General features: G+C 36.2%; 1 protein-coding gene across 4 annotated transcripts in view; it reads right to left on the bottom strand.

Moving 5' to 3' along the window:
- FAF1 (Fas associated factor 1) overlaps positions 1–20,360 on the bottom strand; it is a 514,818-nt gene that overhangs the window by 135,205 nt on the left and 359,253 nt on the right. For all 4 annotated transcript variants that reach the window (XM_053895524.1, XM_019449338.2, XM_053895535.1 and 1 more), the window contains one exon: positions 7,522–7,676. In XM_053895524.1, the coding sequence (XP_053751499.1) occupies positions 7,522–7,676 (155 nt within the window). The remainder of the gene's footprint in view (positions 1–7,521; positions 7,677–20,360) is intronic.

The raw sequence follows: 20,360 nt of genomic DNA, 5'->3' as shown, positions 1-20,360 counted from the left end.
ATCCAAATCACAGTAAAAAGGCTTGTAAACCAGTAATTTAAAATTACCTAAAAGAACATTTTTTAAAGGATAATCTTCTATTTTAAAAAGAGTAAAGAATTATAAACAGTTTAGCCATCATCTATATACAGACTGGCTTGTTCTCAATCATAAGAGGCCATCATCTTTTATCCTGTCCCTCTTTTCCTTCCTTTCAGTACTATTAGTAAACTATTCACAACTGCACCCTTGGACAATGCTGAGCAGTAATTATGACTTGCTGACAAAGAGATATGAACAATTACTGAGCCCATTTTGAAACCCTACACTAATAAAGTCATTAGATGCTGCCCTTGCCATGATCCTTCTAAAAGCTTCTGAAGTTACAAGAACACACGGCATTGTTTGCAGGGACAATTGCTGCTGGCAGAACGCAAACCTTGAGTTAAACCATGCTGCAAATTGATCTTGACATTCTGTTAAGACCGCCACTAAAAATCAAAAGCAGAGGAGAAAAGGAGAAAATGAGTGGGTAGGATGTAATCATGGAACAGGAGGGGTTCCTCCTCACCTTCTCTCCTCCCTCTTCACAAAACAAACCAGGGAGAAAATGACAAACTCTCCTGGTGTTTTGGAACCTTTATTTTAAAGCATTAATTAAGCCCTTGACCTGGGATGTTTAGGATGGCAATACATTTCCTTTAAAAGTACTGGAAGGAAAACGTAGCACAAAGGAAATAAAGAAGTTTGGGGAAAATTATATGGAAATCTGGCATGAAGGCTCTCTGGAAGTCTTGGTTCCCTGACCACAACATGTCCATCTGTTTTATCAGCTACTTCTGCAGAATCCATATCTCCTCCTAGGGTAGCAGCTGGGAATTAACACTCCTTGTGTCTCCCATGCAGACCTCACACCTGGGCAATATTTGCTGGATCAAATGGAGGTGGAGGGTTAGAGTAACATGGTCATCTAGGCTTCAGCCAGGCATGAAGCATGGAGTAATTTGGAATTAAGGGTATGCCACTGTGAATATTGCTAATTGCTCAAATGGAAAGTGCAGGTGAAGACAGCCTACTGATAATAAGAGCTTTAAGTCAATTAACTCTTGCCAAAGATTAAGTAATGTGGAAAACTATCACTTGAATATTAAGGCTAAAAAGTACCTGTCAGCATAGCAGCAGAAGTTTCCAGTGATCTGAAATACTGCACTCAAGGACATTAAGTTCAAAAGCTAATATTAACAGGCAACAGAATTCTGTGAATACTGGTACTAACTGTGTAGGCAAAATTTAATGCAACATTATGTATATATATTTCATGCAACCTGTGTAATTCAGGCACTGTCAGCAATTCCTAGGTAACTATTTGCAGCTACTATGAACACCGCTTAGAAATAGTGCACAATGGCTGATTTAACACTTCATAGCATGTACACTGATGTGCTAAATATTTCCACCTCAGGAACTTACATATAAACACCTCATAGCTGGCTGATTACCCAGTTGGCATTATCCTAGTCAAATTCAAGTTTTCTAGAATTAAATAATCTAAACCAGTACTTATACTAGATAGACTGTGACATTTGCCTTGTGGGCCCTCCTGGTCAGAACAAGAGATACCCATTAATCCATTTACTACTGGTTAATACTGGTGGTTTACTGTGCCACATAGGTTATGTAACTTTCCTTGTTGAAGCAACTACAGCCAAAAACTCATAGCTTAACATCTAGGGCATTCCTGTGCCAATGTTCCCATGCAACTAATAGATGTCCAAATAACTCTAATAGAGGGAAGCAAATTAATGCTTATTGTGCTAGTGCTTTATATACTACTATCTATATTTAATTCAAATGATGCCCAAATGGAATTTGCTTGACTCCTTGGCATACCTCATCGTGTAGCCAGTTTAGCACTCTGGTCCTATGAACATGTTTACTTTAATCAATGCCATCACCATTGCAGAAGGCTCAGAGTACCATCCCCGAATAGCCCGATCTGAGGGGGCCAGTTGTTTCAGGGCTATCAGACTTGGTGAGTCTGGGGAAGAAACTCTGGAACCACAGGATGAACTCATCTGGGCTGGAATTCAAGTCTTTTTCCAGAGGGTGTGCGGGTGCCTGGTGCACAGAAGACAGACAACAATATTCTAAAGTGCTACAGGGCCAGCAGAAGACAAGGTACCTGGTCTGGACATTTGTAATTAATTCAGCAAGGAAAATGAAGGTTTTTGCTTTATTGGACCTACTAATGGCTATGGCAGAAGATCACACAATTAGAGTAGTATAACAGCATTTCCAATACTCTTTCCACTGCCATTTATTATTCAATAAGACTATTAGAGATTATTTATCAATATAACACTGACTTTTTCAAAGGCACTGTGTAACACATTGAGACTATAGATATAGCTCTCTTGGTGGGGGGTGACAACATAATAGGGAGACAGACAATAACCATACAATGTTAATGAATTCCATCATTACAGGTTAGTATATGGATATTATGGGAACATAAAGAATGTGTATTTTAGACTGAGAGGCAAGAGAGGATGGACAATGGCAAGGCTTCCTAAAGGTGATAACTGTCCTGAATTTTAAGAAATTATTCTTTTACAGCACAAGAATTTGTTCACTAACAATATATTGTCCTTAAATATATTTTATTGTAGTAGTTAAATCCATGATGATTTTCTACATGTTTCCACATCCAAAAGAGTATCTGATCTCTGCCCCACTGTCTGCCTGTAAGCATATGCCAATATTGGGGTGAATCATTAATAAACAACTTCTTGGGATCTGTCCATCCCTGCTAGTTGACCTTAAACCTTAATCTCGTTCAGACCATATATGATTACACTAGCTGGGCAGGTCCTTCTATTTTTTCTCTCCTCCACAATTATATAAACCACTGATTCTTCGTTTCTGATACTTAATTATGAGGTTTAAAATACTAATATTCCTTTATAAAAATAGCAGATATCTCCAACCTAATAAACTAGGAATGCTGCTAATATAAAAAGAGTAAAATCCTAATTTCATTTTTCCATGTGTCATTTCTTTGAAGTTCTTCCTTGGCCCACTCAGGTAGAGTACCTCTCTATGAAGTTCATCTATACTCCCAAAGCACCGTGGGCATACTTCATACTACATATTAGCTCTCTGTTTGTCTTCCTACTAAAGAGTAGGAATTTTGAGCATTATACACTGTATCTTTTTCACCTTCTCATCCTCAGTGCAAAGTACCATTCCTGGTTCCTATTAAATATGCAGTAAATGTTTACTCAATGAATAAACATGAAGAAAATATACCTTTCTTAAGATATTTTTTAGCTACTTTCAGAAATGATCTGCAGGATCTCCTTATTTACTGTTACCTGTTTCTTCAACTCTTTCAGTTACAGGTATATCCTACTCTTTCTTTCAGGATTATTGTTCAGATGGATACTTGGGAAATTATACTCTCCAGGACTTCTTAAGACTAACAAGGGCTTATTGCCTACTGCTTTAAGAAAGAATGGCCCTGAATTGCAACTAGACATGACAGCCAAGACTGTACAGAGTTTTCCAGGAAAGAAACCTCCATTTAGATATATAATACTGAAATTATAAGCACATTCTTAGGTGGAAATGGATGCATACATTCATTGGCCAAATGCTTACTGAATTTCTTTCTCCTACAGTTTTGTAAATTTAAAGTACCTTGTTTACAGGGCACCTGGGTTGCTTGGTTAAATGACTGACTCTTGGTTTCAGCTCAGGTCATGACCTCACTGTTTCAGGAGTTCGAGCCTCGCATTGGGCTTTGCACTGACAGTGTGCAGCCTGCTTGGTATTCTCTGTCTTCCTCTCTCTGCCCCTTCCCATGCTTGCTCTCTATCTCCCTCTCTCTCCCTCTCTCTCTCTCTCTCTCTCTCTCAATAAATAAATAAATAAATAAATGTGCCTTGTTTAATTAGACAAATAAAATGAATAAGACTTTCTGGGAGATCACAATCTAGTGAGGGAGAAGATAGTTATATTACCATTACTGCTAAAGTCTGATGTCTCAATTCATATTTGGAACGTTCCAAGATCAATCCAGAAATTATTCTAATCTATTTTATACAGGTTTAGGTTGGTCAAATTAAGTATTCAACTTAGAAAGAAAGTTATTAGAATCATTTTGGAGGTGGGAAATCCAAATCATCAACATCACAGGGGTGTATAATAGTGACATTCTATAGATATCTGTTTCTTTTTTACTCTAATTTGTTAGTGAAATTAAGAAATTTAACTTATAACCTCAAGTGACATTCATATTCTGGTAACTTTACCAAATCATTCACTTAGTACAGTATTCTTCTCTTATCTTCTACACATGAGAGATTCACAGTAAACTGACTAATGTTTCTGTAGGTTTAGCAGAGTATTTCTTCCATTATTTTTTTTTTAAAGATTTAATTTTTTTTAAGTAATCTCCACACCCAACATGGGGCTTGATCTCACAACCCCGAGATCAAGAGTCGCATGCTCTACTGACTAGGCCAGCCAGGTGCCCCTTAGCAGAGTATTTCTTTTCTTTTTCTTTTTAATGTTTGTTTATGGGGGGGGGGAGGGGAGAAAGAGGGCAACAGAATCTGAAGCAGGCTCCAGGCTTTGAGCTGTCAGCACAGAGCCCCACATGGGGCTCGAACTCACAAACTGCGAGATCATGACCTGAGCCAAGGTCAGATGCTTAACGGACTGAGCCACCCAGGCGCCCCATTATTTCTTAAGCAAAAGTAAATTTGCTTGGCAAGTCCAACCCCATCTTAGGCACCAATGTCCCCAGCTATCACGTCAGGGGGCAGTCCCAGAAAACTACTAAGGAGTCACCCAGACTAAATAGCATATAGGCTCAGGATTTAAAAAAATTTGTGTGATCAGTTTGAACTAGGAAAGCCAGATATGGGATGAAACAAGCCATCCACCAGGAATTTATTTCCACACTTTTTACATTTGTCATACGAAAATCACAGCAATCTTGTTTGTGATGCGTAGAAATCTCTTCTACATTTTCACATATTAATCTGTCATATTTTAGCTTTCTGGTAATATGCAAATGATGGCACAGCAACTTTTGAAATACAGCTCACTGATCAATAAATATTAGTTCAGTGGTCTTCTACTGAACTGAGTGTGAAACTTTGAGGTTTTGTTATTCAGTGTTAATAGTGTCAAATGGATAATTCAATAAATGTTTATGACAAACACCTCTGGACAAAATGTGGTACTAAAAATACAAGTAAGATCATAGAGATGGAAATGCAACTAGACAATTTTATTTAGATGATGGCTGGTAAGAAAACTGTTGCTAAGCTAATCTTTTCCTGTGATAATAAATAAGTCTAATTAATTAAAATATTTTTGCAGTTCAATATATCAAGGGAAATCTACTTTTACTCCATTTTAGGAATATGTCATTCCAATGAAATTTCGTCCTGGGTATGTAAAATATGTATTTTCCATTTGCCTTGACAATAATAATGTGGAGATGTACATGAAAAGCATCTACATGATTCTGTTGCTTTATAGAGAGAAATATAATACCTTAACTTAAAATACTTTTTAATTTGTAATATGGATAGAATTTAATTTTGAGTAAGGATGCCGAGTAACTTAAATCCCAGAAATGGTTAATTCTCTTTTGTCCCATTGGCCCTGTTTCTTGTTTGTATAAATATTTACTAAAGCAAATTCCTAGATGTTTCTATTTTCAGTCTTTAATATCACTTCTTTTCATTTTCATGAATGTAATAATAATAATGAGATGCCATATTTTTAAAAATGTAGATTGAAATATCTTATCATACCTCACAGTTGGTCCTGCAATTCATTGAGAAATAACTCTAAAGCCTTAAACAAGGCCTTTATTTTGTGTTTTAAAAAAAGTGTCATAAGGAGTTAATAGGACACAGCTGTACTGGCTCTTTCTAATAAGCAGCTTCTGTCGCTTTGGTCACCACAGGTGTCTCTGTAACCTGCAAACTCTTATTACTAGTGTATCAAAGTTGTGCTACTTAACAGACTTCTTTGGTAAAACATAACAAAGCAATTACATGGCTGTTGATTGCCAGTCATAAAAAAAAAACCCTCAAACACTGTTTTTCAAAAGAAACTACACTGCAATTTTTTGTCATTGTAAAATAAAAGGAACTAAGGAATTAAATGGAGGATAGAACAAAATAACAGCAGGTAGCCTGCTGAACTTAGCCATTACAGATGGTTTAGAAATAGTGTTTCCTTCTCCATCAAGTTGTGGATAAAAGGAAAGGAGGAGATTCCTTACTGCCAGTGAATGGCAAAAGATTTAGCCAAGTCTCCAGTCTATGTATTTTGCCTCATGAAAGACCTTCGATGCTGCATTTTTATCTGTTTTTGGCACTGCTTTTCATCACCTTTAACTGAGTGTGAATAATAACCTGATTTAATTTAAACAAATACAGGTGCTAAAGGTTCTTTATTTATGTATAACAGGGAACATTTCCAATGCAGACCGAAGTCATCCTGTGAAATTTCCTAACCATTTGCTTAAAGAAATGAAGTATTAGATGAAGAAATTGCTTCAACATTCTTTTGCTTCACATTTCAGGGAAGAATCATTCTTCTTTTCAGGTTTAGATTACATAAAACAAAGTCTAAATGATGAGCAAAAATTCAGTGAGCTATAAAATAATAAAAAAACAAATCAGATGATTTCTAATTGTTCTATAATCATTTAAATTAGGTAACTACAGTAGGCTTGCCTTGAAATGAACTTAATCTCCCTGTTCATAAACCAATACCCTGTGATTATGATTGTGTTAAACACACCCAAAGTAGCATCACTGACTGTTATGGCCACATGTGTAATTAAACATGATGAAATATATTTCAGATGGGAAACTCAAACAGGCAAAATATGAAGACTTATTCATCATTTATAGATATTATGATTAACAAATTAAGTAAATTTATCCTGACAGCTAGGAAAGGGATTTTTTTCCTACTGAGAATATGGATGTGTGCAAAAGAATGTGTGCAATAAGGCGATTACATCAATTAGTATATGCTAGAGTTAAGCTATTACCAACTCCATGGACTAGCCCAGAATGTCTTGCCTTCTTCACTGGAATTATTAAAAAATAAACTTACTACTAAGATTTTATGTTAGACTTGCTCTGCTTTTTCTCAACATTATTAAAAATAGATTTTCTCTCAATATTCAACAACATATGAGAACCTAAGAATATCCAGTAGGTGGAAATGTACTGTACCAGTTTTACTGCAAAACGATGAAAAACAATTTGGTATTTTGGTTTTAGTTTTCAGGTTGCTCTTGGATTTAAAAACCTTTTATAAATTGAGGTATATTTTCACAATTGTAAATAACTGCATACATTAGCTACAACCAATACCTTTTATCTAATTAAATGTAATGGTAGAGGATTTAATGCTGAGGATGAAAATGTTTATGATGATAAGAAACCAAATACAGTAACCTTTTTTAAAAAATAGAAGCCCCACTTGTAACAACAGTATTACCTTGCTCTGTTGGCGTCCTTTGTCAGATCCCAAGCCCAGGTTATAAAGTTTTGACTCAGATAAGAGACAATAGATTCAGCACAAAGCATTTGTGAGCAGAACACGTTGGTTAATACACTTTCATCATGGTGGAGGTAGATAGCAAGAAGCTTTCTCTGAAAAGAGGAGAAAAGACAGATGAATTAAAATATTCACTAACATAAGATTTCTTGAATTTTGGAAAGGCATAATCTGTCAATATAAACAGCAAAGACAAAAATTAAATGCTACTACCTAAAAGAGCACCTGACACTTAAGAGTTCCTAAAGCATTCACTAATATGAATAAATTTTGCTTCCTTATACTCTAAAGAGGCTAGGATGATTATATTGTTTTATAGACTGTCACAGACCCCTGTTAACATGTGCAAGCCTATCTGTAGCAGAATATGCAATAGAATTGCATTTTCTTTAAATAAAACGGATTTACAATTCTTCATATTAAAACATGCTTTATAAAAGGAAAATTAATTTTGAACTATCCAACTATGTACAGAGAAAAAATATGGATTAAGATTGATTCCCAAAGTCTCTTATGTATTTTTTTGTTTTTAATCTTAACTCTGAGAAGTCTCTTCTACTTGAAGGGAAAAGGTCTGAAATGAAGTTATGTTTTACTTCCACAAGTAATTTCAAAGCCCTTAATGTGTTCTCATATTAAAGTCTTTATGTAAGAGCATGTAACATCTAATTGCCCCTGGAAAGATGGTAGAAAGTAGTTCACATGAATTCTCTCTAGTCTATATTTCAGAAAATGTCCGCTGTGGTTTCTCATATGGTGAATTATTCTTTCCCCTTTGCTTGATAAAACTTGCTATAGAAATGACATTTGTTCTCTTAAAAGCGTCCTCTGTCATAGATGGATAGTTAATAAAATAACTGAAACTAAAAACTGAAATTGAGCAACATAATTTGCAACATGTCAGCTTTAACAACATCCCCCTGCGATGATGATTAAAGAGCCTAAATTGTTATTGACTAATTCTTGGTGCTACATTGTAGAAGAGCTGAGTTTAAAAACAGTCACTTGCCATGATATGGAAAAAAAAATTATGGTAAACACAATATGCAAACCAATCTGTGAAATTCTGGCAAAGGAAAATTTTAAGGAAGCTTAGGGTCTTCTCCCTTCATATTAAATAAGGATGTGATGATAAAAAAGAAAAACTTGCTGTGTGGGATAGGACATTTACAGAGAAATGTAAGGCTCATATTGATGAAAGGATATTGATATTTGAAGCTTGGAGTTATCCTATTCAATAATCCAAATGATGATGATAATAATAATAATAATAATGTAATTATTAAAATATTTCCTCCAAAGGTAAATTTTGTACTAGATGAGGGTAACCAGAGGTACATAGATAGATTAAGGTTCCAAAAGCATCTACTATGAATAGAAGGCACTATTAGTTACACATCCTTTACCTACTTTAATCCCCAGAATATACCTGTAAAATAGTATTCTTAAGTTTATTAGCAGATAAGAAAACTGAGGTTTAGAAAGAAGACTTGTCCTAAATTCTACCACAACTAGTAAGTAAGTAGTACATCTGGGACTGGAAGCCAAATTGATGGTACTCTAAGCCTAGTATTCTTTCTTTGGCACTACAGCAGTAGCAGGAAAATCAACCACACTGTAGTCAAGGCTTGGAGTGCTCATAGAATATGAAGATGCCAGATTGGCCCCTGCTCATACATCAGTGCTTCCTGGGCCTCAGAGACAATGTGTAATGGGAATAAGGACAGAATTCCTGAGTGTAAGTAGCTCAGTTACTCCAATAGTAGCTGTTTCCATGGGTCAACTCATTTAATCATTCACTCAACAAGCATTTGTTGAAATACTGTGTCAGGACTAGTAGGAAGCAGTGGTGATAAAATGGTCAACAAGACAGACTCTGGGTTTCTTCATCCATGTTGGTGTCTGCAGGTAACAGTAGCTGGTTTCTAGGAAGTTTGTAATCAGATTCACAGTTGGGAGAGATACTTATCTGGTAAATTCCTACTCATCCTTTAAGGCTCAAAGCAAATGCCTCTATGAAACCTTCCCTGATTCCCTCAGGCAGAGCTAACAGCTTCCTTTTCTGGGCCTCTATCTCTTCCCATTAGTATTATCATTGTTTACCAGTTTCCCCTCTAGACAAAGTCTCTCAAGGGTGAGGACTGGGTCTCTTTCAGTCTTTGCATCCCTACAGCTAGCATGGGTCTCAGCATGTTTGATGAAAGAAACTTGAATGCTGATTATCAAACCCCTGGCAAAAAAAGATACCAAATGGCAGCAGCAATGCCAAACCACTTTCAGCAAAAGAATCTAGAAATCTGCTTTAGGAAAAGGAACATGAACCTGGCAGCACTAACAAATTCAGAACTCCTCTTCTTAGGAGCTCTCTAGCTGAATAGACAGAGGGATGTCAACCTCTAATTCTGCTTGATCGTATCTCAGCAACTACATTTAATGAGACACTGGGAACAAGAGAGCTGTCCACTTTTAAATCAGCATATTTCTAACCAAACAATGGCAATGGCTAAATCTTTAAAACGCCCATTTCTCTCAAGAATGCTGCAATGGAACATTTAGACTTTGAGAAAGAGATTAGCGATTTACATTGCTATCTCACTGATTTAATTTAAATGCTCTTCCAAACCAAACACACATGTGCCGAAGAGGCTACTAAGAAACCCAACATGCAGAGTTCCCTATAAGTGCAGCCGACAGTGTTGACTGAAACTAAACTTGGAAATCCAGGGCACTAATGCACAATATCAAGCAATAAAACAGCATCTCTTTGGCAATATTTAATTTAAAAAAGAAGAAAGAGGCAGGCGAAGATCAGGCACTGTCTGTTTTGGAGGATCAACCACTCTGCATTTCAAAGCATTGGTCCCTGCAATATCCAGGTTACTGTGCTAGAATCTCGACTATTATATCGCAGTTGTGAGAGGGAGGGCAAAGATGTGTTTACTCAGTGATTAGGCCCTTAGAATAAGCCTCTAGCTCCTAGAGAGACAGCTCACTACTTATTCATTTGGGCCAATTCACAAAGCCTAGGAAGATTAAACATCCATGCTGAGAAGACAAGCGAATGCAGACGGTGAAAAAGAAATAAAAATTCTTTAAAAACTCTGAGATGACTTCATTATTTTTCCACAAGGAAACTTTAGGAAAGTGTTTAGTTAGAGAAAAACCCACATTGACCTCTCTCTAAACCCTTAATCTTTCCTTTGTGGTGGCATTGCTTTGTGGTAAGCGACTGGCTCGCCTCGCCCCTCTTTTCACTGGAAGCTGAGAGAAAAAAGGCTCTGGAGAAACAGTTTTCGTTCCAGGGACACAAACCCCTGACACTGTTAAACATGAGATGCCAGGAAAACACACTTAAAAAAAAATTCTCACTTTAAGCTCTAAACTGTGAGAAAGGAGATGATAAAAAGAGTAATCAGAAGAGAATCTTCAGGCTGGGGGTGGGGGGGTGGAACGCCCATAGTAGCTTTGAAAAGGGAAACTGAATAATCTTAAAATGATCTTTCTAACATAATATGCTTTCAACAAAAATTTTTTCTTCTGCTATTTTGACAGAAATACTTAGTAAAATAGAAAACTCTTAATAATATGCAAATGCTACTGAATATGGACTACATAAATCTTTGATTAAACTATAGGCACAGCTAAATAAGCCCGAGACACAGATTTCTGATTATTTTATTGAGCTCAATTAAACACAGGTCCAAACAGTGAGAACTGGGTTCAGCATATCAGAAAACTGCTTTTGTGAAGAAAGGGCATCTAGTACATTGAAAAAGCATGAGAAAATGTTTTGTTTTCCATAACTATAACCATTTTTCCCTTTGGTCCATTAATAATTCAGTTCAATAACATTTACGGAGTGCCTATGTGTTAGGCATTGAGAATATAAAGATGAATAAAACAAAGTTCCCTTGTCTTCAAAGAGTTGGGGGGGGGGTGGTTGTCAGTGTATAGGGGAGCAAAAATTTAATTGCAGTACCATAAGATAAGTGATAAGAATGGGACATTAAAGAAACTACATTTTATTTGTATTTCTAATTTGGCACAGAGGGTGTTAAGTCTGGGCGACAAAGGCAAGCAGACCAGCTACACTCTCCTCAGACTCCCTCTTTGTGATCTAGGTTTTGGTAACATAGTGTAAAGGTAAAAAAGCTCTGTGCTAAATCCAATTTTGCACTTACCATCTGTGTGACCATGGAGCAAGATGGGTGTTTATTCCAAGGACTGTGGATAAAGTGGGTATAGTACCTATTCACAACATCTGGCCCAAAGTAAGTGCTGAATGAAATGTAGGTGTTAAGATGAAGATTCCAGAATTATCCAAGTAAAATAAAGGATTTGAAAGCAATTTCAAAAGAAATGATAGCCAAGAAAATGTATTAAAGATTATGAAGCTCCTCTATTTCTCCTACTAGCAATAGTGTTTATATGCTAAATTGTGTCCCTGCCTTCAGGGCCTCACTAATCTTTACATTAAAATCCAAGAGCTGGGGTGCCTGGGTGGCTCAGTCAGTTAAGCGGCCGACTTCAGCTCAGATCATGATCTCGCAGTCTGTGGGTTCGAGCCCCACATCAGGCTCTGTGCTGACAGCTCAGAGCCTGGGGCTGTTTCAGATTCTGTGTGTGTGTGTCTCTCTCTCTGCTCCTCCCCCACTTGCTCTCTGTCTCTCAAAAATGAATAAACGTTTAAAAAAATAAAATAAGGTAAAATCCAAGAGCTAAGGTACTAAGTTGATGCTTAGGAAAATGCCAGGCTGACAGCAACCAATGTGATGTGGCCTTGAGTTACAGGAACTATTGTATTTAGACACTTAGCATTACAGAACCATAGAACATTAGACCTGGAAGAAATGAGCTGGCTATGTCTCAAAATAAGCCAGGCATAGAGCAGACACTCAGAAAATATTTGCTGATGGACTCAAAGGGAAGTTTTCTAGTTCCTTTTTGAGTACCAGAAAGTCCAGTCTGTGTATTTAGTAATTTTAAAGTTGCTATCATTTTTATAAATGGTAGTTCATAGATTTTTCAGTGTAAGAATTAAAACACATTAAAAATAAAATAATTTCCTTTATGTATATTGGGACCTGACTTTGTTTTCTTCTTTTCTATCATGATTTTCATCACCATTAAGAATCACCATCACTGTTACTTTTTTGGTTTTAAGTCTGGGAATGGTTTATTGATACAAAGACCTGACACAACAATAAACACTAATCCTTCACTTAGATTTATCAATTATTAACATTTTGCCATATTTGCTCTATCATTCATTGTATGCTTCCTTCCCTGAAACATTCAAAGTTGCTGTTTAGTAAACTATACTGTTTAGCTACACACATCTTGACACATCCACCCTAAATACTTCAGTGTCTGTCTCCTGAGAAACAAGGTCACTCCCTTACATGACCATATTTTTATCACACTCTAGACATTTAATATTGTTACAATTTCATCGAGTATATAGTGTCCATATTCAAATTTCCCCGACAACCTCAAAATGTCCTTTGTAGCTGTTTTATTTACTGTTTTAAATCTAGGCTCCAATTAGGATTGTTCAGTCACTGCCTACTTCTATAATCCTATCCCTGTATATGAATGTTTGTAGATCCAGCCCAGCATCCAACTGAAACTCAAGATAAGTACAGGTGAGAACAGAGGCCAGACAGCATGAAGCCATGCCATTTGGTTCAAATTCCTGCTTTGTCACCTCCCGGTTATGTGACCTTGGGAAAGCTACTTCACTTTTTTGTGCTTTGGGTGCCATATAGCTCTGGAGGTGAGAAGTTCAACACTCTGTCTAGATGGGAGTGGTACTATGAGTCCTATAACAGAGGCAGTCTTAGGGTTTAAGCATAAACTTTGATTGGCTACTTCGTTATAAAGGGAATAACTAAGCTAAATTTGAAATTTGGGTGGTAATAAGGAAAATAAGAATAAAAAGAAGAAAAAGCAAAGATAAAAGTTTGGTAAAAGGCCCAGTAATGTTAGTAACCTGATATGTTCAAAGAACTCCAAGCTAATAACTTTTAAAGAGTGAAGAATCAGTGTAGATTGATTTGTGGAAAAAGTCATGACACTTTGTATTTTTGGTTCCCAAAGCTGAGTTCGGGGACCAACAATCAGCAACCAATTGGAGAGGTTCCAAAAGGAAACAGCCAGATATTGAAGGTGAGGTGATGCCAAGATGGTGTCTTTTTACTCTCACTTCCTGAAGCAGATGTTGGGATAGCACTCTGAAATCCTGAGAACATAAATGTATTTGAGCCTCATGCAGGGAGAATTCTCATATGAAAGTCACAGTTAAACCAAGAAAAAAGCCTAAAGTAAAATCAAACTCTCTTCATAAAAAAGCTGACCAACATTAACCGGGACAAAGCTTTATCAGTTTTCATTGTTCAGAGTGTAATATTCAAGTCATAAAGTATTTTTGAGGAAGGCCACCATGTGACTAAAGTTTTTACAAATAAGGAAATTAGAAGCTCAAGTGATTGGCTATTATCACAAACTGTAGAGAGGCAGGTGAGTTCTTTCGGGAGGTTGTGAGAGGGAGTATGGAGGCAAGAAAAGTAGGCAGTTGCAGGCCAGAGCAAAGATCTCATCTCACTGGTTTTCCAGGTGAACACCTAGAAGCAGTACCAACGACTGGAAAAGCAGCCTCATAAAAGTGCAGGCAGGATTTTATCATCTTCTCTTCTGAGAGGAATAACACTACCCCTAGTTAACCTGTGGTCTGTTAAGCAGGCAGAATAATACGAATGTGAATGAATGTGAAGTACACAGTTTGAAAGGCAATGGTACACAAATACTTCTTTTCCCACTTTTAGACCACTGAGAAGAAGAACCCATAGCTTATCCATCACATCATTTCCACATTCCAGGGGGTGGGGGAACCACAGCATAAAGAATTAAAGATAAATTAACAGTACTTTTTGAAGTATATTGATAACAATGCATTCTTGCCGAAAAATCACAGGAATTCTAATGATTTGTGAGTAAACATGTTCAGTAACTTTTTACTACTATCAAGTACTATCTGGCAGATTTCACAGTAGAACAATGTAAATTATAAAAATAAGCTAAGGCTAAGCATATGGTAATTCTTTTTTTTAAATTTGATTTATTTTGTGTGAGAGAGAGAGAGAGCCAGAGAGTGAACGTGTGAGTGGGGGGAGGGGCAGAGAGGGTGACAGAAAATCCCAAGCAGGCTCCACACTGATCTAAAGACAAGATATCCATTTATGGATTAGTTTGTGGCCCATCAGAAAGACTCTCATAGACTCCAGTGGGCCCTGAATTATACTTAAAGGGACTGTAACTAACACTGGCCTAATGTGAATGACCTAACTGGTCCTTTAGAAAGCTCCATCTTGTACACCTGGTTAGTGAGAAGAGAGGAGAGGACCCTGTTTTCAGAAGGCCAAGTAGGCATGAAGGCAAAAGAAGACATGGAGGTTGTTAGTCTAGCCTTCATGCAAAGGTCAGGGAGAGCCTTCATTATTAGCTTGTAGTCCAGTCTATTTAACCCAGAGAGGATAGCCTACTGGGATTTGTAGTACTGAAATGTACATCTATCTGAAATGCCAGGTGTGCCATATTACATATATTTGAGACCCAGGATGGTTAAAGTCATAGTAGGGGGTTGGTGTGTATGTGTGTGTGTTTTAATAGTCTATCTATGTACACACATAATCTTTATAGCACAAAAGGAGATATACTACACAGTTATGCATCTCACTTTTTCCCCTTTACAAAGTATCTTGAACATCATTCCACATCAATATATATAAAGTGACTTCACTGTTTTTAATGGTCACATAGTATTCCACTGTATGAATGAAATTTAAGATATTTCGAATTATTTGCTATTATAAACAATGCTGTAATAAATATCCTTGTATTTATCTTATTTCTATATGCTTAGGTATATATGCAGAAAAAATTTTGCTATTATGATATGTGAAAATGATGTATTAGTGTAGTTTTAATCTGTATTTCTTATATTATGGAAGATATTTAGTGGAAACATCTAATTACAGAACAGCGTATTTAGTATGGTTTCATTTATGTAAAACATATCAACATGTTTTCTGATATACATATTTGGAGATTTAAAAAAAAATCACATTTAAGGGGCGCCAGGGTGGCTGAATTGGTTGAACATCTGACTCTTGGTTTCAGCTCAGGTAATGATCCCAGGGTTGTGGGATCAAGCCCTGACTCAGACTACTCACTAAGCGTGGAGACTGCTTAAGATCTCTCCCTCTCCCTCTGTCCCTCTCCCCAGCTTTTGTTCTGTCTCTCTTTCAAAAAAAAAAAAAACAAAAAACCCAACAACCACACATTTAATAGTAAAATAACATTTAATAGTAATTATTTTCAGGTTTGGAATTATGTGGTTACTTGTTTTCTACTTTAAATGTACCTGTATTATTTTCTTTCTTTTTTTTCTTTACAACAATGAAAACATACGTAGCAAAGTTATATTAGCATCATAGTTCTTATCTCACACATGTGCAGGATGCTGTCATAGCTGTCATAGAAAATTACTCTAAAGACAATGCCTGACTTTAAGGAATTTAAATTGAAAAGAAAACAAAGACAAAATGAAGAGACTGAGCATATTTTCTAAACCACAAATAAGTTTGTTTGCCTATTTTTTCTGGATAATGGAGGGATAGAAACTCACCAACTACGGCTGTAGCTTCAGATTTGTGAAGAAGTTATTTTTCAAGAAAAATATTGATCAGTGATGGTATTTACATTTTTAAACATGAAGTGGAAACAGCATTACTTTAAAATAGGCTGATTTTTTTAAAGTAAAGTAATAAATCTTGATAACAAACATTGTTAAAGCAAAGCAGTTATTTTAGTGCTGTAAACACTTATATAGGGGTTCTCAAAATTCCTTTCTGGAATTATTCTTAGAATTAGTTCATAAATTGTATGAATAAATCAGTTTTGTTATTTTACAAACATTTCAAATTTGTCCCAAATTGCTTCACACCACTTTAGCCATAGTGCTGGGTGCATTTAAGGATAGCATCCTATTTAATCCTCAAAAAAACTGTATCATCATCTCCCTTTTGGTTTTCTTCCCCAGATAAGAAACAAGCTGATTACTTGTTTAGGGCCACAGAATTACTAAGTGGGAAATTAAGAATTGAGCATTGGTTTCCTTAAATTATGTGTAATATTTGGAAACAGCACTGGGTCTGAAGTCAAGATCTAAGGAGGTGTAACAGGATTACTGATATCAAAGCCCAGTCTCCCAAGGGGATGCTAGGAAATGAACAACGCTTCATGTGGGAGATAAACCGTGGCACTGAGATTTTTAGTGCTGTTGGTTTTTAGTTATTACAAATGTTTAATCACTCTCTAGGGCACTTTTTTTTTTTTTTTTTGTACAGAATTCAGAGGTAGCAGGAATAAGAGGTAGGGAGGCAATAAGGAGAAAAAGAACCATCTTTAGGAAACTCCTAGGGAGGGGCGCCTGGGTGGCTCAGTCAGTTAAGCATCTGACTCTTGATTTTGGATCAGGGTATGATCTCCTGGTTCAAGAGTTCGAGCCCTTTGTTGTGCTCTGTGCTGACAGCTCAGAGCCTGGAGCCTGCTTTGGATTCTGTGTCTCCCTCTCTTTCTGCCCCTTCTCTGCTTGCACTCTGTCTTTCTGTCTCTCTCTCTCAAAAAAAGATAAACATTGTGTATATAAACCACAGTTTCTCCATTCATCAGTTGATGGACATTTAGGCTCTTTCCATAATTTGGGTATTGTTGAAAGTGGCCTTTTGTAGCAACGTGGATGGAACTGGAGAGTGTTATGCTAAGTGAACTAAGTCATACAGAGAAAGACAGATACCATATGTTTTCACTCTTACGTGGATCCTGAGAAACTTAATAGAAGACCATTAGGGAGGGGAAGAAAAAAAAAAAGGTTAGAGAGGGAGGGAGGCAAAACATAAGAGACCCTTAAAAACTGAAAACAAACTGAGGGTTGATGGGGGGTGGGAGGGAGGGGAGGGTGGGTGATGGGTATTGAGGAGGGCACTTGTTGGGATGAGCACTGGGTGTTGTAGGGAAACCAATTTGACAATAAATTTCGTATTAAAAAAAATCTTCATTAAATAGAAAAAAAAATCTTAAGCAGCTGACACACAACTGGTGCTGCTATTACAATTCTTGATACGACAGCTTTTGTGAAGGCTTTGTAAAAATTTAAAAAAAGATAAATATTAAAAAAAAGAAAAAAACTCCTAGGAAATTGTGGTGTGGCCAGTGGTAACTCTTCTGCAACCTTAATTAAGGTGATTAACCATTGGCTCTCACTTATCTAAAGATAATATAAGCTTTATTCAATAAATATCTTTTAAATGCCAGGTAATAACAAGGAATCACAGCCCCTTCCATGCCATGGCCCCTGCTGATCTTCCCAGCCCTGTAATCCAACTGTCTTGCATTTTTTTCTCCTGGTCTTAATTTTTTGGTTGTAATTCTCTAATTTTAATCTTCTTGCCTTTGCTTTTGACCTTTTATTCTGTTTAGAATTTTGTTATTTGGCTAAGTATTGCTTATCTTATAAGATTCAGGTCAGATGTACCTCAAGAAATCTCCCTAAACTTTCTAAGGTAGATGAAATACCTCTCCTCTTTGCTTCTATAGCATATTATACTATATGGATGTTTATATTATCCTCCCCATTAAACTGCGAGCATCTCAAGGGCAGGAAAGCTCTATAGTCCAGGTCCTTAGTAGGCATGTGATAAATATTTATGGCCCTCAAGTGCATGAACATCTCTAACAGTTAAGGGCATAGGAGGAGGTCATAAAACTGATGAACCTGTTGCCAGAAGTCTGTCTCTGTCACAACATACTTAAACACAAGAACTTACAATACCTATTTTACTAAAGTTGGAGCTCTGCTTTGGACGGTGTTTTAAATTTCTCATGAAAAAGGCAGAAAGAACCATGGGCACTCTCTTCATCAAGTACTCTCAAATGAAATCAGTTTGAGCAGTTTTCATTAAGATGGATTGAATGTGGCATCGTGAGAAACACTTTATCAAATGTAGTGTTTTACTTAGTGATTAACTATATACCAGTTGATGAAGCTCCCCAAATCCTTTGTAATCCCACCACTCCAATAAACATTTAATGAGTATATAAGTTCAAAAAGCCTAGCAGAGGATTTAAACCTTCAATCTTGTTTTTATTTACTCTTGGAACTCAATTTCTCACTTCAAGTAAAGAATGCTGGTGCTTGAGGCTCATCTGTTGCCCTGGTAAAATTAATGTGCCTCCCACAGTTTAAATTAAACATGTGATATTTAAGATGAAAGAAATTTAGTAAGAATGCCACAGTATCTGTCACACTTGCTTTTAAAATATGTGAACATCGGCCAACTGTTTTCTTAAAAATGTTTCATTCACAAGTTTCATAAAATAATATCGAAAAAGATGTGTTTTAAGTCTCAAATGTGAAATCTGAAAAGGAGAGATGAACTTTGAAATACAGTGGTATGGTGTAAATCACACTTACCTGTGTTGGAACCTGAGCTCTTATTTGGCCTCCAGTACTTACTACTGATGGGCTTTGGTTAAACTGTATTGTGTTTCTAAGCCTGCTCATCTTTACAATGGGAATGTTGACATTATATGCCCCTATCTCACTGGTTTGTTGTGGGGTTCAAATGAGATACGTATAGGAAAGATGTTCTATAAATCATACAGCACCATATAAATCTATAGTAACAGTATTATTTCTATGTGGACCCTGTTCTCTTTAATTAAAAGTAGATATATATAACTTGGCTGATGACTATAATAAATGTATCTGCTTAGATTTAATTCTGAATAAATTATCCATTATGTGGATAAATTTTATGTAAGTTTATAGTAATGTAGTAACAATGTGTAAACAGTTGTTCTTTAACTTGTAAAAGAGAAATGAGGACAGAAAATGTTGGATGAGGGGGAAAAGATAAAGACAGTTTAGGAATCCAAAGAGGTCAGTGGATTTTGGTATGAATCTAATATGAGGCAAAACATTTAATTTCACAAATGTGAAATTTGCTTTAACAAATGAAAATCATCCCAATGATTTTCATTTGTTAAAACACCGACACTAGTCAAAAGCAAACAATCAATAGTTTCATTAGACATATCCAGAAGTTAATAAGCAAGAGTTGTGTTCCCCTGGATAATCAGTCTGAATAAATCCAAATGCCAGTTTATTATATAAGACATTTAGAACAAGTTCTTTTGTCTATTTTGTACTGTATATTTATGGCTATTTGGGGAGCTATAGTTTAAGTTACAAAAGGCCCTAACATTTTCCAGTTACTTCAACTACTTTCAACCATATTTAGGTCCAATAATAAGTGATTGTTTAAATACAATAACTTGGCCATACAATGAGAGACTCTATAACCTATTAGGTTCCTGTTTTAATAAAGTATTCAGCATCACTTACAAAGCATTCTTGCAAGAAAAGTTTGATCTGAATCTGACAAAGCTTTTAGACCTGATATCCATTTCTCAGGAAATACAGGGATAGAGGAACAAGTTAAATAATATCACAAGGAAGCAATTATACAAATCCAGAATTTGGAACAGTCTGTAAGTCATCTAGCATGATTTCTTCACAAAGCAAATGTTATTGAGGGGAGGGAGGGGGAGGAAACAGGACTGGGAAGGAGAGGGTGCTTGTTTAAAAGGAATTTAAGAAATCCAACAACAAAATATATTTTGTGATCCTTGAGTAGATTGTGATTAAAAAAAAAAAA

Source organism: Panthera pardus, unplaced genomic scaffold (assembly GCF_024362965.1).
Source record: "Panthera pardus isolate Hobbes unplaced genomic scaffold, ASM2436296v1 HiC_scaffold_11, whole genome shotgun sequence".
NCBI lineage: Eukaryota > Metazoa > Chordata > Mammalia > Carnivora > Felidae > Panthera > Panthera pardus.
This window is presented reverse-complemented; position numbering and strand designations above follow the sequence as displayed.